Below are 23,499 nucleotides of genomic sequence, written 5' to 3'. Positions count from 1 at the left end.
AGTGGAAGGGTCTTTCTCCGGTGTGGACACGCTGGTGTGTCTTCAAGTTAACCAACACACTGAACTTCTTATCACATTGTTGACAGCTGAAAGGTTTTTCTCCATCGTGCAGAAGCTGGTGCGTCTTCAGAATGTCTACCCTGCTGAAACTCGCGTCACACTGTTTACAACGGTATGGTTTTTCTCCACTGTGGACATACTGGTGTGTCTTCAGGTGATCTAAGCGACTGAAACTCTTATCACATTGTTTACAGATGTGGGGTTTCTTCCCTGTGTAAGTCAGCTGATGTACGTTTACCTCTCCGTCTATTGGCTGATTTAAAGTTTTGATAGACTGTTGGTGAATGGACATTTTTGGTTTGTCTCCTTGTTTATGGCTGGTTATCTGCTGACAGGCTGCTTGGGGGTTCCTTCCATTTCTCGTCATTGTTTTGGTTGTAGAGGTTGTCCTCCTTCTGTGTCTCTCACCTTCTAACTATCTCTTGTCTCTCCTTTGTGTGTATATGGAATTTCTACTGCTTCTCTTGGAACTCTCTCTAACAAATCTCTCTAACAACTCACTCTCGCATTGTTGGTGTGTAAAGGAAATTTCACTAAATATATATATGCTAACCAGAGCTCAGATATGATGCAATTCACAACACAAACTGTTGTCATGCATGCCTAACAGGCAAGGTTATAGAGTAGGCTACACGGCTTCACATTCGCAGAATACAGGTGAATTCTGTTCAAGTACAACATAAATCATTGTCAGCAGTCTCGGTTGATAACATTCGAGTCGAAGCGGGTGGAAGGTTGGGTGTCCTCACAGCAAATGACTGGGTCATGTAGGGCAGGCCTAGGCCTGGCACAAACCGAATGTGGTCTACTGCAGTATGTCAAGGACCCCCAAATCAATATTTATGTTGGACACATACAGAGAAGATCAGATCAAGATTCAAGATTTGTGCTGTTAAAATGGTTCAAAAACATTCCAAATTATTTGTATTCAAGCTTTCGTGTGTCCGTGCGTGCGTGCGCGCGCGCGAGGAGGAAGAGAGAGAGAGCGACGTACAGAGAGAGAGAGGGGGTTATGGTCGGGGTGAGCGAGAGGGATGTTCTTCAAACAAAGGAGGACTACTGGGGTCCTATCTCATATAGTATAGCTTATCGTCCCACGCATCATCTCTCGTGGGGTGGGAGTCGTGGGACGTGCAGCCATGACAAACTATAAGCCGCAGATGTAGAGCCGATCGGGTTCCAAATCAGATAGCCTGCTGCCTGCCATTGAAGTCAACTTGTTAGTACAGTAACCATCAAGGACAAGACACGTGTTCCAGGCCACTTCAGCCTCAACTTCCTTCGTTGGAGAAGCAGCGAGGAAAATGTAAATATTTAGCCTACTAGTCATTTTTTGGAGGAGACAAGTATAGCCTAAGCGACGTCTATTGCAATATCATTCACGACCAGAACCAGCGGGGTACCTCTTCTTCATGGACTATCTGCAATAATAAAATAAAATAAAAATAAAAGCAGTTTATTATGCGTTATGTGGGACATTTAGTTGCCGTAGTAGCTGTGATTTGTATCATCATCTCTTTGAGAGCGTGCAGCGCGCAGACTGCGGAGCAGCATAACGGTGCAGTGGTGAGTTAAGACTTTAAATTACTTTAATCTGTTTCTAGCATTGGGCCAAGATCTGTCATGACATATGACATTCTTTTATAGAGTAGGCCTATATAGCCTGCACCTGCAGGCTATAGAGAAGGGCTTTAATATAGATCATGTAGAATTCAGGGTTCTTGAACGTTTTTCAGTCCAATTGTCAGTGCGCTCAGTGCACTGACAATTGGACTATAGCTGAAATGAAATGAAATGATTACTATATTTACCCAGGGTATCTGGGCTAAGCTCAAGAACTTGTTTCCAGCCAGGCCCTGCTCATAGAACATTTCATCATAGTGGTTCAATGCCTTGTTCAAGGGCACTTCAGCGGTGGTCATTTTAACGTGTCGGACCGCTTATTCGATCTGGCGACCTTCCGGTATCAAGACCGCTCCGTTCGGCCACCGCCACTGAGAGAGAGAGACAGCGAGATAGAGAAGCAAGAGACCTCCACACATTGAGACTATAGCCTACACATTTTCCTTTCAAGTGTATATAGTTGTTTGCCTCCAAGTGATTTTTCTTTGTTAGATACAGCACTATCATCAGTCATCATCATCATCATCTTGTGTAAAGTAAACTTAGACCTACTGTGTTTATTGCTTAAATTATCTTTGCTAATGTAATGTGTTGGATAGGCTACTTGGATTCATGCCAGGGAAAAAAGTTGGAGATGACGTGTTTGAGTCACAGAGATGGTAGCCTCATAAACCCGTTTTTTTTAACGTGCGTGCGTGTGTGTGTGTGTGTGTGTGTGTGTGTGTGTGTGTGTAGGACTGGCTGAGTCGTTATGGGTACATGCCCCCTCCGGACCTCCGGAGGGGGGCGCTGCAAACCCACGAGGGCATTGATAGGGCTCTCCGCCAGATGCAGAGGTTCGCTGGGATAGAAGAGACAGGACGACTGGGTAGGCTACGAACCACTGCACACATGATCACACACTGGGTTGACATCCTATAAGCCTACATTTACCAAATGTACTTCAGATAAATGCCTGGCGAATGCCTAAGATCTGGTTGCAAAAGGGGTGAAGTGGCCCTAGCAAAATGTCAAATGTCCTTGTCAAACCGTCTCTGTGACAGACAGCGCCACCCTGGCTCTGATGAAGAGCCCTCGCTGTTCTCTCCCTGACTCGCCTGCATCAGAGGACCTCTGGAGGAGGAGGAAGAGGAAGAGGAGAGCTGCTGTGGGTTTGCGCTGGGACAAGGTTGACATTACCTGGAGGTGAAAAAAAATACACATAATTCATCGTCATGAATAAGTGTGTGTGTGTGTGTGTGTGTGTGTGTGTGTTTGATCGTTTGTTTCGATCAAATTATAATCAAATTCAGTTAATTTACCAAGACATGAATGAAAATCTCCATAGATCTATCCGACAGCAATATTCATTGCCTTGATTTGTGTTGTGTGCATCGATGTTCTGAGTTTGGAGGTTTTATTTGTTATTTTATTTTAGCCTAGTGTTTCCTCTAGGGGGGCTCTAGGCGTGAGGTCTTGTCTGATTGAAAGTACTGATTGAAGGTAGGCTAGTCCAAAATTATGAGCAAAACTTTTACAAGTGTAAAATACAAGTGTGCATATAATATTTTATCTTGGCGTTCGGCTCTGCTACATTTTTCTCCCTGCTCGGCACAATCAAACACCATCATTAAACATTAAGAGCAGGGAGATAGATAAACATGGGGAACATAAATAACAGAGCCCACCGCCCACCGGTGGTGCTGGGGTGGTGGTGGGAGCAAACATCACATAACAGCAACCAGGAACCATAAGCAGAAGGAAGGCAAGGAAGCTCTGAGAAGGAAGGGAAGTGGTCACGTGACTGGGCTGCGCCATGACATGATGGGAGCCAAACTCACACTCACACACACACTTTTGTAAAGTAAGCACTTCTGGAAAATAACAGAAGACATATCACAGGTTGTTTTCTAATCACTTACTTTTCGATGTGCACAGAGTGCACAGTATATAATTTTATCTGAGCATCTAAACAGCAGCAGGTATCGTTTCTGGCTCCGAAGTATCGCAAGATTTGGCTGCCAGACAGGAAATGGTGGGTCTCGCGATACTTGGTGCGTTCAGAAAGGTACTTTGTGCTCTTTAGATACCATACCTCTCTAAAAATGACACAGTGTACACATCGAATAGCAACACAGCAGACAATAATGTCTTCTGTTATTTTCCAGAAGTGATTACTTTACAAAAAGTCTCAGTCATTCATAAATAATGTTTGTTCATGAGCTGGTCACTGAGCTCTCATTGACTCCAGTGCATTCTGCCAAACTTCCGGGTAGTTTGGCTCCCATGAAAGTGTCCATGAAAGTGTCATGGCGCAGCCCAGTCACGTGACCACTTCTCTTCCTTCTCAGAGCTTCCTTGAAGGAAGGCAGGAAGAGCATGCAGTCTAGTGAGCTTAAGTAGCCCGCCCAATAGGTCAGCTGACTGCCACACCAGCGAATGACATGTGGGTCTTGCACACACGGAATACACCCACATAGAAATGCAGCATATTAACCCCTTGAGTATATGAATGCACCCTTGAGCACAGCATGAACCCCCTCGAGTATATCTGACTCAACTAACTCTGCAAGCTACGTATCATTTCATTTATTATTTCTATATTTGGATACATTGCCAATGCCTCTCAGCCAATCACAATGCGAGATCGGAACTAACTGTGACGTCACCGGCAACATAAGAGAACGTGTTTGTGCGTTTCATCGCCTAACCCAAGCTCTAGAATACAGATGTGGGGAAGTTTACTTTCCTTGCTATTTCTACCTGCAAACTCACTTGACCAACGACAGCCTCATACGAGTACGATGTTTCAAGACACTATTATTATTGTGTTGATCTCCGTTGGCACTGCGTTGTTAGGTGAAGGGGTTACTTGGGTTTTAGTGTACCGGACTGAAACATACAAGAGGCTAACACCTGTGGTGGAAAAGCAAAGCAGAAAACTGGAGAAGAAAAAGGAGACGATGGAAAAGAAAAGAAGAAAGCTTGAGAAGAACACAGATTCACAGAAGAAAAAGATTGAGAGACAAGAAAAGTCATTGAATGACAACAACATTGAGCTCCAATTTTTACAACAAAAGGCCATGGTTGTTTTAGCCATCCTCTTCAGGGTATTGATGGGCCAGTTCAACGCCATTTTTCAAGGGAAGGTCGTAGCCAAATTGCCATTTCTTCCACTGGCCTATATCAGGGGACTGTCTCACAGCAACCTTCCGGGCGAGGATTACACTGACTGCTCCTTCATCTTCCTCTACATCCTTTGCACCATGTCACTCAGACAGTACATCCAGAAGATGTTGGGTCGTGCACCTTCCAGGGCAGCGAGAAAACAGGCTGCTCTTACAGCTGTTCACAGCAGCGATGATGTTGAGCAAAGTCATACCACTGAGAATGTCTGCCAAAATCCAGGATCGAAGAAAAAGGCAGAGGCTGGTCTAGGCGGGATGGTAAAAAAACGGAAGATGGCCAAACTTTCCAGCTGAACCGGCGTTTGAGGCCTTTTTGGGGACTACGGGTGGAGAATTATAACCTGACTCCGCCAGATGGGGCAGCAGAGAGTACACTGGGTTCCCAGTGTACTCTCTGCTGCCCCATCTGGCGGAGTCAGGTTAGGAGAATTAGCCTACGCTAAATCTGGCTTCATCCATCCATCTAAGCATGCATCTTTCTATGTATGATCAGATGTTTGTGTGTGCGTGTGAATTTTAGCGATGATTTGATTGGCTGATCACCCCATAGCGATGATTTGATTGGCTGAGCAAAGAACATATTGGGGATGAAAAGTGAGGGCAGAAAATTGTGATTGGCCGGAATTTGATGATGTATGATGATAAGAGCTCCTCTCACACGAGTCATACCACACAGTGTCCACAGTTACCCATCTCTGGATCGATCACCTTCGCTCCACCAACAGACGGGCCTGGTGGAGCTGATCCTGACCTACGCCCTCAAATCGTGGAGCGACGTGATCCCCCTGGATTTCCACCTCCTGCAGGACGGAGCCGGAGCAGAGGGGGACATCAGGGTGGAGTTCACCTCCTCCTACCACAACGACGGATACCCCTTCGACGGCGCAGGTGGCAACCTGGCCCACGCGTTCTACCCAGGTACTGCCCTAATGGCAGGCGACACCCACTTTGACGATGGGGAGAGCTGGAGCTACGGCTACGGAGGTGAGACGCACACAGACGTTATTGTCTAGCAGATAAATAACATAGCCTGTAATTAAAATATTCAGTCACATTATAGTCCAAATTTTGTTGATTGTACAATACATGTACAAATTGTGCGTGTACAAATGCAACCAAATGAAACCTAAACGGTCTGTAACTCTAGACAACATTCAACCACTGCACTTTTACAACATCTGTTATTTGAGGTTTGTTATTTCTCTATAAGGCAGCAAGATAATATTTCTTTTTGGTGGGTAGATCTTGTTGAGCAGGTTATTTTGAAAGTAGATCTCAAGTCAAAGAAGTGCGGGCACCCCTCTTCTATTGGGATACCAGGGATCATGTGGTTAAATTAAATATGATAATGTCATACTTGTGCCAAGTGGTTTTTTTTGGAACATGGTGGTAGATCAGGTGGTGGTAGATCAGGCTTCCACAATAGAATAAATAGTGCTCATGGGGGCTTGGGCTGGTTAGCGGTCCAGGCACCTTGGCTGGTAATCCAGCATGACTGGGTTCATGTCCTGATCCTGACGAACTCTGCTGTGTGTCTTCCCCCCATCTCTCTCCCTGTTCCCTGTCTAACTACTGTACTTCTATCAATGAAGGGGAAAAAAAGCCCCAAAATTATCTTAAAAAATAAAAATAAAAATAAAAGTGCTCATGTGCTTGAAAAGGTTGTTAACCTCTGCATTAAGGTTTACCGTGTGCTCTCTTTTGTCTCTCCGTTTGTTCAGTTCAGTTCCGTTTAGAATTGAACATTGAATACATTGATTACATTTCATTATAAATTAGTATTTAGACCAAAAAGGTATAGGCTGAAGCCAGTGGCTTATTTTGCCTATCCTATTTACACCAACAGAAATAATAATAAAAAATAAACAAACAGAGGAAAAAAGAAAAAAGAAACAAACAAAATACAGGAAAAAAAGAAAGAAAAAATAAGAAAGAGAAGAGAACACAATTTTGATCACTCAGAATTCACAATTGCACATGTAAATAAAGGTTATTCTACAGTTTTAGCATTACTATATCATAATGAGTATATACTAAATAAGTTATGATATAAAGGTGGCAAACTATATTGTTAAAGTTTTATACTTATCTATTATTTTTGATTTATACATTATTTAAATGTATAGATTGAACTGCACTTTTTTAGGACATTGTCCAGGCCGTTCCACAGATTCACCTCTCTGACAGTTATGTCTGTGTCCTCAGATGAGCATGGTACTACAGACCTGTTCACGGTGGCCGTCCATGAGTTTGGTCATGCCCTGGGTCTGTCCCACTCCTCCTCAGATGTGTCCATAATGAAACCCTACTACCAGGGATCAGTGGGGGACATCCCCAGCTACACACTGCCCACTGATGATAAGTGGGCTATACAGGCAGTCTATGGTAAGGGACACATACACACATGCCATGCATGCACGGTTTGCTTCTTGCTGTTAACCACATTAATGCTTCCGTCCCTATTTTGACACGCACGCACGCACACGCGCGCACACACACACACACACACACACACACACACACACACACACACACACACACACACACACACACACACACACACACACACACACACACACACACAGTATTCTTCAATGCAACATCTGTTTGGTTATTATTGATATACTGTACATTAGCATATCACCTAGGCATTCAACACAAAGTGTCTCTGTTGACCATGCAGTGCAAATATACACAAGCAAGTACAGCATGGGTATCGGTCTCATTTGGGATATTCTTCTTTCAAAGGAAGGAGAGCCAAGTCACACCGACCCCCCACTGTGGCCCCTACCGCCCCCAGTCTTCCAAATATCCCCAGCCCGCCTCCTCCCAGAAGCACACCACAGTGAGTTATCAAACAAGTTCTGTTAACGGTGCAATCCATTTTGTTTCATCAATGGGATTTGAACCTGGGCGGGACACCAAACATATACTGCTATCCCTACTTGACCAGGGGAGATAGTGGGCTTATGAGCTTCAGGCAGTACTACTTGTCAACCAGTGGATGTAGTAGTAGTAGTTTATTTTGGTCATTAAAAATAGAAACATTTCAGTATTTATTTCATTAGACCATTAGATTAGACCAAAAAGGTTTAGGCTGAGGCCAATGGCTTATTTTGCCCATCCTTCAAAAATCAAACTCGAAAATAGGCCTACTAACTAAAGAAAAAAAATGTAATCACTCCAACAGGGCAGATACAAAAAAAAACAGAAAGACGAGACTTCTCTCTCTCTCTCTGCTCTGGTCCATAGGTCTAATGCGTTGCATTTAGAGCTATGTTACTGTCAACTTCCGGGTATGGCATGAATGCAGACCAGCCTCTCGTCTTTAGCGTAAATAAAAAGAACGTTTTTGCTACTCACCAAAACAAAGGTGGGTTGTGTCATTAGAACTACACAACACCAGGGCAGATCTATATGAATGTTATGAAATGTTCATATTGTTGCTGTTGGTCAGAAACCTTGTATCTCCATGTTTCAAATATTTACGCTTTTTTTTGTAAATTAAATGTAGGGTAAGTGATTTTCCTTAAATAAGTGATAAATAGCTCGGGCGGGCTACTTAAGCTCACTAGACTCTATATTCCAGCTCTTCAGTAAACACAATCATAATGCATTTTTAGGCCCAGGATACATTTATCCAATCATTGGAACTGGAATACTATCAAATTGAAGATGATTAATGTATATTCTCTCCGGAATCCCAATTGGCTGCCATTTGGCAACCCACCTGGAAAAAAACCAAGGCTCTTTTACTAAAGAGCTGGAGACGGGGAGACCTCTGTTACTGAACAAACACTTTAGCAATCATTTCTATCAGAATATAGTGCTTTAACATTAACCTTAAAATATCACTTACCCTACCTTCAATGCCCTACTTCATCATACAAGTCTCACAAAAGTAGTGAAAATAGATCACTCATAACAACATCCATACATATGCATGCATCCATACTCTAGTGTACTGTGTACCTGAATGATGCTGAACTAATAACCTCCATACACCTACTGATAACAGCCCAGATCCTGCCTTGCCTGACCGATGCACTGGATGGTATGACGCGGTAGCCAACATCAGAGGGGAGGTATTCTTTTTCAAAGGTAAGAACCTGCACACATGCACGCACGCACACACACACACAATGGCACATTTTTCAATGTGCCACATTTTAACCATAAGCCTAATGCTGAAAAATAGCCCATCTAACAAGACCTCAACGTGTCCCGTTGCGACACCTTGTGGACTTGTTCGGCAAGTGTAAATCAGGCATGTATATCTAATGCCTGAACCTAACTTTAAATGTCTCTCATATGTCCAAAACTGCTACTTTTCAGGATTCAAATTCAGAAAAGAAAAACAGCAAATGTAGCAGATCCACAAGCTCAAACCGTATTTCGAGCTTGTATATCGGCTACATTTGTGTGACACTGTAGTAGGGCATTCATTTTTTACAAAAAAACACGAATAAATGAAATATCATTGTAGACAGATAAGAGGTTTCTGCTCCGACAGCAACGATAATGATTCCTGGTCTCTGTAAAGGTGCTTTCTTCTGGAGGGTCCAGCGTAGTTCCCTGATGTCTAGAAGTCCAGCGCTGATCCACAACTTCTGGCTGGGTCTCCCAGCTGGGCTGACCGCTGTGGACGCTGCGTATGAACGGACTGACGGACACATCGTCTTCTTCATCGGTATGTGTGTGTGTGTGTGTGTGTGTGTGTGTGTGCGCGTGCATGCGTGCGTGTGTGCGTATGCATGTATACAGTATATATGTACAGTATGTCCACCAACAGTGATGGTCTTTTTGCTACGTGCTTGAAAAGCACCTGGACAACATGTTCACCTACCTCTACTAGCGACCGTAGTAAACACTTTTTCATGATTGGCTGCCTCTAAGCCAATGGGAGACATAAAACCCATAGACTGAACAGCATAAACCCCATACTCTGAACGCCGCAACATGAAGCCATGAGCTGAGGCAGAGGCTGCGGCACACAAACTGATATGTTCATAAAAGAGAGCTTGCTGCACCTGGCAGTTATGATATGACGTATCGTTAATGTCGGGCAAAACACCCTACTACTTGATCATCCTACACAAAAGCATCAAAAGTAGCAGATCGACAAGCTCGAAACACGGCGCGAAACGATGCATGAAATGATGCGCGAAATGAACCATTTTGAGCATTTTGCTGGTTTTGAATTTGAATCCTGAAAAGTAACCCTCACAGCCCACTGGTGGGCAAGTGAGGCAAGTGGGCCCCCAAATAATTGGCAAAACACTAACATTTGAATGATAATATAACATTATAAAAAAAGAATAACATGGTCTTATCTTCTTTAAAACCTTAACAAATTTGTTTTCATTTTGTAATACTGATAAAAATACAATACTAGTGTTAGTTCCATTGGATTGATCCAAGCCAGAAAAAAAAAAAAAAATGATCATCAAAATAAACACAATTTCACATGGCACACCACACATTTGACCACTGGGCCACAAAAGTGGGCCCTGATCCAAAAAAGGCTGAGCATCACTGATCCCCCTTTGGTACTATTTTATATTTTCTCAACTCCAATCTAAATTACATACGTAAAAGCTTCAGTGTTTATTTAACTTAAGTGTACAAATGGAACCAAATGGATCCTTACGGGTCCATTTTGGTTCCAGACACGATACGGTGTAGTTATTTTCAAACGTTTTAGGATCAAATATATACTTATCTAAGAAGTAATAGTACTCACTCATTGTGCAGAACGGCCCATTTCAGAATAACAAATATGACTTTATTATATTATACTTGCATGCATTAACATGTATGGTACTTCATGTTCGAGCTGGTAAAGGGCCTATTTATTTATATACTGCTGGGCAGCCCCCAGATATGGCCCTTAGGGGCCCATTTGGTTCCATTTGTATACATTTGTAAATTAATACTGGATTGTTTTCGTGTATATTGCGGTCCAGAGATTACATGCATCAAGTTAGAGTCCATGGCCTATACTAATGCATAATCAACAAACTGGGGTCCTTGAAATTAGTTTGAGAAACAGTCATTTTAAACCCTGCGTACAAAACATCTTTATTTTGAACATGCATTCCAACTGCTGACCTACATTACCAGTATCTGCCCTGTTGGAGAGGTTATGCAATGCTCCTTTACATACAGTTTACATTTAGTGTAACAGTGTTTACCAAACACAGGGTTGTGACACCATTAGTGAAAGCATTTTCAGATATTTTCATAAACATAACTATTTTTTGTAATTTCTTTACTAATAACCTTTTAGTCCAGGGGAAACACCAAATTCTGGGGAACCACTTATTTGATGTTTCAGAAAATCTCTCCTTTAAACCATAGGAGATCAGTACTGGATGTTCAAGGACACGGTGGCTCTGCCCGGGTACCCACGTCCCCTGGATGACTGGGGCATGAGCACCACGAGGGGACAGCCACCGCAGAGGGTGGAGGCTGCTTTCGTGTGGACGCACAACCACAAGACGTACCTGTTCAGCGAGGGCCACTTCTGGAGGTTTGATGAAAGCGGGCCGGACAGGAGACTGGAGGCCGGGTATCCCAGGGCGGCCTCTCTGTGGACGGGGGTTCCCTCCGACCCCGACGATATCATCAGCTGGGGAGATGGTGAGCTAGCTGGTTCACATGAGATGAACGTTACGTGCACATACATTACCATGTAGATCAGTGGTTCTGGATTTGTTTTTTGTCAAGGACGCCGCGAATTGCAGACCACCATCTGAAAAGGTTTTGTGCCAGGGACCCCTGGAACCGGAAGCAAAGATTTGTTCAAAATGTTCAAAAGAGAAATACCGGTATTTGCACAAATTCTCAAGAAAATAGTAGATATACAAGCTCATAGCGTGTCACTTCGTGAATAGCCAAAGTGTAAAATATTTTTTAAAGTGATTAAAATGATTGTAATGTTATATTACCACCAGTAACTAATTTAGCTGCGGACCCCATTGACTCCCAAGCTACTTTCATTTGATCCCCCCCTTCTTACATCTGACAAAAATGTTCCTGTTCCTTTGCGACATAGCCACAAGGGAGGCCCAGACCCCGGTTGGGAAACACTGGCATAGATCTTAATGTGAGCTCGAATTTGACACCAGTGTGTAAGTCTGCATTGTTGATGACATGTCTATGTGGGGCATGGCATTATGACCAGGCATGTCATGTAAGCTCACACAACTTACATTTTTTTCCCTTCTCTCAAGGAAACTGCTATTTCTTCAAGGACATGTCCTACTGGATACTAAAGAGAGGGGAATTAGATTTAAACAACCTTACTCCAAAATCTGTTGCTGTGGACTGGATGAAATGTGAGGTACCTGAGCCAAGACCCACATTGATGACCAAGGTCCCCGAGCACAGAGGACAAGAATGTCACTGTGACACAAGTATGGCTCAGTCTGTACAAGCAGCACATTGGCTAGTAACACTGTCAGTCAGTTTTTTAACTTGGTTGTTCAGTTTAACCTTTTAAATGTTCTGTTATTTATGTCAAATGGTAATGCTAATGCTCCATGAACTGCTACCAGTAGTGTCACATGATGATTTGTGTTCATCTTAGTTTTGTATTTTTTAAATTTCAGTGCAAAGTTCCACAACATTTTGCATTGTGCATATTTTGTACAATATCTTCATTGAGTAAAAATAAAGACCAACTGTGATTTATTAAGCAGTCTTCTTTTGGCAAATTTGTATTTTAGCGCCATCTTGTAGACTTATAATTGGCTTTCAACTGACCCCAATAGAGCGTCGCAGTCACGCCCCCGACGAGGGCCCAGGAATAATTCCTTCATTTTCCCCATAGACTTATTTACTTTCAAATGTTTACGATGCGGACAAAGCCAACTCTTGTTATGACAAATCATGACAAAGAATAAACACAATGTTTTTGGCAGATCAAATTAGTAAGAAGAAAACAAGGTAGGGTACAAGACTACAACACTTAGTTTTTCTTCCAATTATTTGATCGGCTTTGTCCACGGCGTAAAAGTCTTTAAATAAATACTTTTGAAACGTCTATGGGGGAAAAGAATGGGTAATTATTTCCTGGGCCCTCGTCGTTCTGAAAGGGGGCGGGACAGCGACACTATAGACAAGCAGTTAATTCAACAGTCAACATGAGCTTAACATTCAGCCTAATGAAACATTAAATAAACATTTACCAACAAAAAACATTACTGTAAACTAATCACACTGGCAACATTTAGGACAAAATAATCATTAGAACACACACCCTGACAAGCACTTGGAATTGTAGTTGAGGCATTACATTTTGTCTCTGTGCCAGATAGTGAAAATAGCAGAGCTACAAACTCACGTAAGCTTGTAGATAGTCTTAATATTTGACCATTTTAATAGCATTATGTTGATTACGGTACTTTTGATCCAGTAATGATCTTATTTTTAAAAATATTAAAAATGTCTTGAAAGTCCTAAAATTGTCACTTTAGACAAGTGCAGATACCCTGTATAGTATGTTGGTTTTGTTTACTGTTCAAAACAATGCTGCACTCATCTGTGGTCCTGGCCCACAGTTTAAGACCGCAATATACTCCTTGCACAATGAAACCACACCTGGAATTAAAGGAGCATTGATACAAAACTTTATTCTCACAATATCAAAATCAACAGACCTACATAAGAGTTGTAGCTTTGAGGAATTGAGGAAAACTGTGGATATAGATATTTACCTTTAGACCAGTCATTTTATTTCTGGTTTAAGTCAACGGTGCCAAGCAGCAACATTGACCTTTTGTTAAATAGCAGGACACAGAGGACAAGGCAGACAAACAGTATTAGTCAAGTGGTGTGGAAAAGAAGAGATCACTTTGCAATTAACTCCGTCAGCAACAATTATACAAAAACTCAAAAAAGATAAAAAGAAACATTTAAGAGCGTATGCATCAAAGAAAATTCCCTAAGTGAGAAATTGAGATTTTTTAATTCTGCACATCTTTAAAAAAAATATCTACCTCCTTCCTTGTACCCCTCAGTCTATGTGACAATGATCATGTAAAAATACTACAGGAAGTGTGAGTGGAAGGGAGAGGTATCTACAGGGAGCGACAGATGGAAATAGGAGACTGAGGAAGAAGACAGACATCTGATGGCCATTTCACAGAACTGAAAAGAAGTTATGCCTGATTCACACTTGGTTGTGTGCGGGCGTCCTGCACAGAATATAGCCGATCTACAATAGCCGATCTCTGCTCTTCGGTGTGAGACACCTAAACTAGTCGATCCACAAGTTTAAGCTTGTGGATCGGCTACTTTAGGTGTACAACACCTGCACGCAACCAAATATGTAATTAAGGCATTTAGAGTCACAGGCCCAGTTTCAGCTGGTATGAAACAGTGCCACTGAGAGTCAACCACATGACCCGTGTCCTGATGACAGGACTTCCTGCAGCCGTAGAGGGTCACAGGAAGTAGTCGGCCACTGGTTTCTTGGAGGGGATTCCCCTGGTCTCCTGTGGAGCTGCTTCGAATATGATGAACTCCCGCTGTAAGTGCTCGTCCAGCTCCAGAATGGCAGCCACATTGCCACATCTAAAAGGGAGAGAAGATGAGATGATCAATTAACAAGGTGAATGTACAGTACACTGTAAAATCTTGTGTTCGTTTAACTTTGAGAGTGTACAACCAAATGGACCAGTTAACACTCAGGATTTCACAGAGTGCAAAAGACAAGCATTGAAAATAACCAGAATGTGTCTGTAGAGTATGAAAACATGAGGGCGTTCGGCTGGCACAGTGGTAAAATGCTTGCCCACCATCACAGAGGTTGTCGGTTCGAATCTACAGTAGAGCATCTGACTTTGGAGGGTCTGAGTGTTTTAAACATAAATAACCCTGCAAATAGTTCTGTTCATCCTGACTTCTAAGTCGTACACAGGACACTAGATCAAAAAATGACCATAACATATACGTAGCTGTAATAGCATGTGAGACAATCAGCACTTTGGCCATCAGTGTGCCACTGTCTTTTTAATACTTATCTCTTTAGCTGTACTAGCATCAACAAGCTTAGCTGCTAATGCAAAAAGTAATTAGCCATCAACCATAACTTGTACAGGAACACAGGATGTAATCTAGCTCATCTGGTCATTTCTCCTGCACTGCCATGTTAGATGGATGCTGCGAAATGGCTTGCACTCAGCTGGCAACCATTGCTTTGTAACATTTGCAATGCTCATCTTGTAAACTCTAGACTAGAGGCTGAGTTCACTCCATTTATAAAAAGAATCAGTACAATGTCCCAACCCACCTATAGCAGTAGTTGGGTGCTGACCAGACTGTGAGCACCGTTTCATTGAAGTGCCACTTGTAGCCCTCCATCACCAGCTGGTGGGCTCGACAGATCATGTGGATGTCGTTGGCAGCGTTGAACTGAGCCACCACGTCGCTCCCAAACAGATAGCCAGCCCCTCGGGGACTCACCCCCCAGCCTGTCGTGTCTGAAGCAAGAGGGACAACACAGCCTGAACATGATGGGTCACCAGGACACATAAGAGCAAATAATGGAAGAGTGGCTAGATGGCCAGCAAATCTGGAACCTTACAGCCTACACTAGGGTTGCTTGACCATGGTACTGGCAAAACAACTAGTGCTGCTCAACAAACCCAGAGAGGGTCAAATTACCCCCGTAATGGCCACTACACACTGTAGGAGTTTTAAAGTTGTCGGCGAGTCATCAGATCGTTATGTATTTCACACTGCAGGAGTCTTTTGTTTTATAGCTGTCATTATATCTTTGTGGCTTTCACACTTAACGATTGGTCGCCGACCAGGCATCACACACACTGCAAGAGTTCACCAAGATGCGACCCAGACCCGATACATATAGGCTACATCATTTGTTTTTTTTATTCCAATTAATTTTGACTTCTCACGCACGTGCAGGATACTGTGATACAAGCGCGAGACCGACACAGGACGCATCTCTCTCTCTCTCTCTCTGCGTGCACGCCCCCACACACACAAACACACACACACACACACACACACACACACACACACACACACACACACACAGGAATAGCCAGGCTACACAGGGCGAAATGTTTGTGATAGCCTACATGTGCTATAGCGAGACAGGACGTTAAATCTTGATTTATTAAATAACTCTGTCTCTCTCCGTATGCACACACACACGGTCATCTGATCATCTATCGATACAGTTGACAGACAGTGGCTGTGAGCAGATGCAGCCGTCTTGTGAAGTTTTGCTTTCACTGGCTGTAATACAGGACTTCTCTGGACGCGATCGCAACCCATTTCATACTGTACGATGTCCAGTCGGCGACAGAGCCAAACGGTCAGAAACGGCCGGGAAGGCGTCGGCGAGCACTTATCGGCGCTATATCTTCTCGCAGAGCCTTTCACACACAGCGAGCAAAACCTCGGCGATCAAAGCCCGATCTTGCGTCAGATCGTGAGTTGTCGGCGAGCGCCAAAAATGGTCCCCGACAGCATAATCAGAGCAAATATCGTGCAGTGTACGAGCCATAAGGGGATAATAAAGAGCATGAAAATGCTCTGTCTGCTCATTTATTTATTTAAGTGGATCTGTGCATCAGTGTGGGTTCACATTCTAATTGGGATAAGTGTGTCAAGTGCAAGACAGAATGGTCGATGACAGGTGGTGAGACTAAATCAAATCCAGGGTGTCATGGTCATGGCTTAACTCCTTTTTATATTTTTCGCCCTTTGTTTTACACTAAAAAAATAGATACATCAGTCTTTGTTTTTGAGGTTTCACCTATGACATGACTTATTAGAGAGATGACTTCCGCACACCCGGTTTAATTTTACAGCAGGTGCGTAGAGGTCCTGGCAGAGCAGAAAACCTTGTGGAGGAGGAGGAGAGACCCACACACCGCCACTTGCTGGTTCATGATTTTTTATTTAGATAAGAATCGTAGCAACGTTTCGAAAGGCAAGTGGCGGTGTGCGGGTCTCGCCTCCTTCTCCAAAACCTATGACATGACCAAAACAAGGATGCCGGGTTGAAAGTGGTTATGTCTATCTTTGGGTTTTATGAATATTTAACACATTACCAAAAGCTTGTAACTAATTAATAACTAATCAAATCCTTGTAACACCAGTTATTTTTTCCATTTCCTAAAGAGTAACCATTTTGGACATGTAGACATAAGCCTGCATACCAACCCCATCAGCAGCACTCCCTCCCTCTGCTTCCCCCAGTTTACCGACACCCATGTAAACAAACACTGACACCCATCAACACTTCCGTGTGTACTAAGACAACATAGCCTCATGCTAGAGGAAGAGTTGAACCAGATGCCGGTACCTTCGGGATCTGACCATAGAAGGTCACACATGGGTCCGTCATGGGGCACTTCCTGCTTCCTGTCGATGGTACGGATCTGGTCTAGTGTCTGGATGGAGGGAGACAGGCCACCGTGTACGCAGAAGATCTGAAGAACGGACAGAGAGACAAGTGTCAAGATATATGACAGAAGCGGTGAGATTGCAGTGTTACGACATTCGTGACTAAATAGATGGGTATAACTACGGGACACATTTCAGTTGAGGAATGTACTTTTGTTTTGATAAGGAATGGAGCTCGTTACATGACATAGCTCAAACACCCAGCCAAGTTTTCAAGAATGCAGCTGACAAGTTCTACACGGCTTGTCAGCGATTGCTTTTGGATGTTCATCATCAAATGCGTGAAAAATTCATATTGAATAAGGGTGCAGTACTTAGTTCAGACTAGTCATTGGTCCGACAAACTACCTCAAACCCTAACTAACCGCAAGCACAGGAGCAGCGCATGTTCGAGCGGTTCCCGCATGTCGGACTAATGCTCCATCGGAATTACATGCAGATCCCATCGAATAACCCTAATCCCTGCAATATCATGATTTCCTTTTAATGTTGCATTCACATTTCAATACGAAATTTGCTGCATGAATAAATCTTGACTAACTGGTCCCACAAATATCAAAGCATCGCAGAACACACTGGGCATCAAAGCACGTAACCACACATTAGACAGGAGCGGTGCTCATCAGTGCGGAGACAGCTGACACACCTTTCCGTCGATGATGGCAGAGAGCGATAGGTAGTCGAAGATCTCGGTGCAGTACCGCCAGACTGTGACTGAGCCATACTTGCGGAGGCACTCGTCGTAGAAGCCGTAGACCTGTGTGATTTGCCGCGACTCATGGTTCCCCCGGATCAGGGTGATCCTGTCTGGATACCGCACCTGCAGAACACAGTGGGGGAAGGAGGGGAAGATTTCACGTACAGAAAGGACTTTTAAAAGCCTGAGGCTTGACAACAACTGGAAGCTGAATCCTTAAACACAGAGGCAGTCCCTACCACCCCCCAATTATGTCTTTCTGGATGGTGATCCAAAAATGGTTGTGTACCTTAAGAGCTAGTAGCAGAAGGAAGGTCTCCACACTGTAGAATCCTCTGTCCACAAAGTCCCCCATGAAGAGATAATTTGTTTCTGGAACATCTCCTCCCACCTGTGACGCACAAGATTTACACAAATGGCTCTAGTGTTAACTGTAGCAGTTGTGATAATACATTTTACACTTTGTTCCTGTTCTGTGGCCTGGTCAACCAGTATTCCAACTGTAAGAGCGGCCAGTTTGCTATGAAAATTACACTGACATTTACATCAGGTCATCCACTGTCAACACGCCATAGCTGAATGGGCATAGATGCTGTCTGGGAATCTGAAGGCCCCCAGTTAGCCCAGTATATGTGTCAAAGTGTTCCTGAGCAAGATACTTAAACCTCCCCGGGCGCTGTATTAATAGTGCCTAAAGAGTAAATAATGGAGGGCAAACCTCACATACAAATGCAGTGACATAATATACCCCCAAAAGGGACTAAATCATTAGTATCTTTTATGTAGTAATAAAAAACATAACAAAACCAAGTAAAGAATAAAAGGGTCAGAGCAGTGCACAATAATCCTGAGATCACTCAAGATGCTATATGAAAGGAGGGCCCACCCTCACCAGTACACTGGACTTTATTTACAAACATATGATATCTAAACCTGTGGTGTATTAAATATACTACTGAGCTAACTGAGCCACTACACAAATAAATAATACCGGATGCTGGGGTTTACTTACTCTAAACAATTCTTTCAAGTCATAAAACTGCCCGTGAATATCACCGCACACCTGAAAGGAGGAGAGATGAGATCAATGATCAAATTAATTTCAATCGCAGATGTAATTGTTAATAACCACACATTCATGGAGAGCAGTTAACAAAAACAAAATGTTCTCACTGTGACAGGAGAGTCTACTCTCTGAACATTACTTTCCTCCACCAGAATCTCTCTGAAAAAAGAAAAAGACAAGTCAGACAAATAATAAAATCTATTACAGACATGAAGTACAGCCTTTCAGATCTGAGCCTCTCGAGCATGACGGTGATATAAGCAAGGAACATATTCAAAGTAAGTATCTTACATTGCATAATGCATTATGGAAACTAATCTGAACACGACACATGCCGAAGCAATGGGCCTTTAACTGCACTACTATCAAGGACTACACTTCAAACATTGAAAGCAGAGGAAACTTATTTTCAAATAAACTACATGCAATTAATACTGGGCAAACAAACGGCACAGAAAATTAAATGTATTCTTGCTTATTGCAGCGCTGCTATGACACCTGCATTTCCCCACAGAATCAATATGTCTGTCCATCCATCATTTGATTTATTTTCTTCTCTATAGCTTTGGAACTACTTGTCAACATCAGTGTATTCCTACACTAGGGACCAGTGGTGGACTGTTTGTGCGGGTGGTATGAATAAAAGCATGGTTGTGGATTACCTGGCCTTGGCACATAGCGCTTTCACTTCATTCTCCTTGATGAGCTCACAGCGTCTCAGCTGCTCTATCTGTCTGTCCAGGTCACTGATGTCCCCCATTGTCACACACATAGGTAGAGCTGTTACACACACTCTCTCCTCCTCCCACACACAGGGATCGACAAGGTACCACACAAAAGGGTCTTCCCCCCTCACATAAAAAGCAGCAGACAGGGGTGAAGACAGGCAACGTCCAAGGGCCCACCCTTGTAGATCAGCAGGGGACTTGACGTCTTCAACAGGGAGACTATGTAGAGATAAATAAATAAAAACAGTTAGTGATAGTGACTGACTAGCAATGCGTTGTTAGCTTGTAGATCACTAACATCACTTCCTGTCGGCATACAACATTGGAGTATGAATTATCATAGTAGATCAAGCTTGAGTTTGCCACAATAATAAGATGAATAATAAAGACTGAGTTAGTCAAGGCATCTGCGTCCAGAGTTTAATTGAAATGTTTAAATCCATCTAATAAGCTTCGAGGACAAAACAGAACTGGAGACTTACAAAGTACTATTCAAATTAAGTCTATTATTTAGCGATCAAAGTCAAAGGCGAGTAACGTCGGGCCCCTCTGGGCGTAGTGAGAAAAATCTGGCTAAATATTAGCAGGCTACGCTACACTCACGACGGTAGATGTTGATAAGTTAGCAAGTCGTTTGGTCATTAAACTGACGCTATGGTGATAATACCAGCAATTACGTCAGCTACAGTCACCTACATTGTCTTGAGTGCGATTACAAAATGGAATATCTACAGTTCTGATTCGTTGTCCAGCCTATTATTGGCTAACTCGCTAGTGCTAACTTGACGACGTTACACAGGAAACTGCGACCTAGCCAATTCTGACTCTAGGTGTCGCCGTTTTGCAATTCTCCGAGAGCGCAAATTAGTTTTTCATGGCTTTAACATAAATTAACCTTAGACACCAAAGCAAAAATTTCAGTTCACCTGCATATCATCTTATCATTTGTAAGACAAGTGTACGTTATACTATTAAAGCAATTTCCAAAACACCAAACGGTGACCTCTGGTGCCGTTTCGGAATTCGATAAGTCACCAATCTCGGCGCAACACAGCACCGCTGCGTTCGGCTAATTTATTAGCGACCAAACGAGCTGCCTCCGTAGTAGAATGCAACACGGTAACCTGGACACAACAATGGCACAATGATGGATACATACCGTTCAGTGTGTTTTTCAGCAGCTCGTTCACACAGAAGCAGGATGTTTCATTCCGTGTGGATTTTTATCAGTTATTTTCTTCGTCCACCGGCCTGTTGTCTGTCTTCACCGGTTGGTTTGGTTCACTCCATAAACGCCACCGACTTGACTACAACTTCCGGTGTGGGCTGCGCGCATTGCGCGCTCTCGTGGGCAAACGGAGGCGTGCGCCGTGCATTGTTCCACATGAGCGCGCAGCTTCCCTTAGTTCTCTTTCATTCTTCTTCTTCTATTTACTTTCAATTGATTGATTGGTTTTATTTTGTTTTTATTTAAAAAATACACACATTATATAAATCATACCGATGATTACACAAAGTAAAATACTTATTAGTGTGGTTGCCCTAACAGGGTAACCAGACTATTGTAATTGTAACAACTGCCCTCCCACTCTGGGCTCTTTGGTGTAGAGCACATTACAACCTTCTACAGAAACCTAGGTGTTTGTAAAGACGATTTTAAACTAGTTATGGTAACAACTGATGAGGTAATTAAGAAACTGAGTGCCCTCCAACCCCACAAGGCCACAGGCCATGACAACATTCCCTCCAAATTTCTCAGAGACTCAGCCATCTCTATAGCTCCAATCATCACCTCTCCATCAAACAGGGACAGGTCCCCCAAGATTTCAAACTGGCCAAAGTAACCCCCTTGCACAAGAAAGGGAGTAAATTAGACCCCGGCAACTACCGCCCTATTTCTATTCTTAGTTCCATCTCGAAAGTGATGGAAAAAATAGTCTATGAACAGGTTGAAAAGTATCTTGCCACTAATAAATTATTGTACGAGTTCCAATCTGGCTTCAGAACATCCCACTCCACTGACACATGCCTTCTCTATTTGAGCGACCACATCAAACAAGAGGTGGACGCTGGCAAATACTGCGGCATGGTCATGCTGGACCTCCAAAAGGCTTTTGACACCGTGAACCACTCCATACTGGTTAACAAGCTAAAAGCAATTGGTTTCGATAGCACATCAGTGAGCTGGATGCAATCCTACCTGGAGGGGAGAGAACAGATGGTGGAAGTGAACGGAACACTGTCCCCCCCCCTCCCAGTGAGCTGTGGCGTTCCACAAGGAAGCATACTAGGGCCTCTACTGTTCCTAATATATGTAAACGACATGACTTCAGCTTGTGACTGCAACTTGTTCCTGTTCGCAGATGACTCAGCACTGCTGGTCTCGGACAGGGACAAACTGCAGGTTGAAAATGCCCTCAGCTCTGAACTCGGTAGAATCTGCACCTGGCTCGCTGATAACAAACTATCTTTACACCTGGGAAAAACTGAATCCATTCTCTTTGGCTCTATTAGTAATCTCAGCAAGGCAAATGGCTTCTTGGTTAGAGTGGGTGACAATGTTATCACACGTAAAGATGAAATTACCTACCTAGGTTCCATCCTGGAGGCTAATCTTTCCGGTGATAAAATGGCCACCAACGTAATCAAAAAAGTCAACCATAGAACAAGATTCCTCTACAGGATCTCCTCACTGGTCAACAAAAACACCTTGAAGACCTTAACAGGAGCCCTTGTACAGGGTTTCTTTGACTATGCATGCACCTCCTGGTACCACAGCACCTCAAAGGTCCTTAAAACCAGGCTCCAGACTTCCCAAAACAAACTGGTCAGGCTCCTACTTGATCTAGCCCCCCGAACCCACCTCACCCATGCCCACTTCGACAGGCTGGAATGGCTTAGGGTCGACGACAGAGTACAGCATCTTGCAATGGGTCTGGTCCACAAGATTCGATACACCACCAAGATACCCATGTACCTGTCTAGATACTTCCTTAATGTTAACGAAGTCCACACCCACAACACCAGAGGGAGTGCAACGAACCATGTACAACCCAGATTCGGCACAAACAAGGGACTAAATTCTTTTCGCTCCTATGCCACCAAAATGTGGAACACCCTACCAACTGTCATTAAGACATGCGAATCCCTTGACTCCTTCAAAACCGCTCTCAAAGGGCACCTACGGATGGCTGCAATTCGAAACTGGCCCCCGTAAAATCTGAATCCCCCCCCACCGCCCCCCCCTTTTTCCCCTCACTGTATATATTTCTTTTCCCTTTTTACCTCCTTTATGATGAATTCCTGTTCTGTCTATAGAAGTGTCTATTTGTACGTCTCTAAATGTTTTGATGATTTGAACATGGTGGACCCTATTGGAAACAAGTGTAATGCTTAATTGGGTCGTCCACTCACAGTTAACAGCCTTTGTATTGAGTTTGTGCTTGAAATGTACTGTAATTCTGCAAACTGTTAATAAATTCTTCAATCAATCAATCAAACACTTGTGTAGCGCTACAACTTTATTATTAGTATTCCTCTGGAGTAACCGTTTTTTTTATTCGCTAAGCCTCCCACAGTTTTGACTGTACGCATATCAATTAAACACAAGTTTAATTGATATTAATTTATTCGTGCATTAAATTGCCCCATTGACATGAATGGGAAAATGCGAAAACTCACATTCAAGTATTTTTTCCTCTGAGACTGTAAGCG

The 23,499-nt window shown here is 43.2% G+C and overlaps 2 protein-coding genes across 2 annotated transcripts; one reads left to right on the top strand and one right to left on the bottom strand.

Annotated features, from left to right (window-relative positions):
• Positions 1-1,511: 1,511 nt before the first annotated feature.
• Positions 1,512-13,987, top strand: LOC306937037 (matrix metalloproteinase-17-like; the record flags this gene model as incomplete). Its single annotated transcript, XM_079520711.1, has 11 exons — positions 1,512-1,626; positions 2,419-2,551; positions 2,727-2,868; positions 5,536-5,834; positions 7,056-7,235; positions 7,599-7,695; positions 8,869-8,951; positions 9,394-9,540; positions 11,211-11,492; positions 12,086-12,268; positions 13,908-13,987. The coding sequence occupies exons 1-11, from the start codon at positions 1,522-1,524 to the stop codon at positions 13,985-13,987; spliced, it is 1,731 nt and encodes a 576-aa protein (XP_079376837.1). The 5' UTR covers positions 1,512-1,521.
• Positions 13,467-21,154, bottom strand: LOC306937338 (serine/threonine-protein phosphatase 4 catalytic subunit B). The gene is made up of 9 exons (XM_079521043.1): positions 20,945-21,154; positions 19,720-20,004; positions 19,165-19,216; positions 19,004-19,054; positions 18,281-18,382; positions 17,941-18,114; positions 17,194-17,320; positions 15,148-15,337; positions 13,467-14,429 (listed from the first exon to the last, which is right to left on the bottom strand). Exons 2-9 carry the CDS (start codon positions 19,827-19,829, stop codon positions 14,300-14,302), a joined length of 936 nt encoding a protein of 311 aa, XP_079377169.1. The 5' UTR covers positions 19,830-20,004; positions 20,945-21,154; the 3' UTR covers positions 13,467-14,299.
• Positions 21,155-23,499: the final 2,345 nt, after the last annotated feature.

Source organism: Electrona antarctica (assembly GCF_951216825.1).
Source record: "Electrona antarctica genome assembly, chromosome: 14".
NCBI lineage: Eukaryota > Metazoa > Chordata > Actinopteri > Myctophiformes > Myctophidae > Electrona > Electrona antarctica.
Note: the sequence above shows the minus strand (reverse complement) of the source record. Positions and strands in the feature narration are given on the sequence as shown.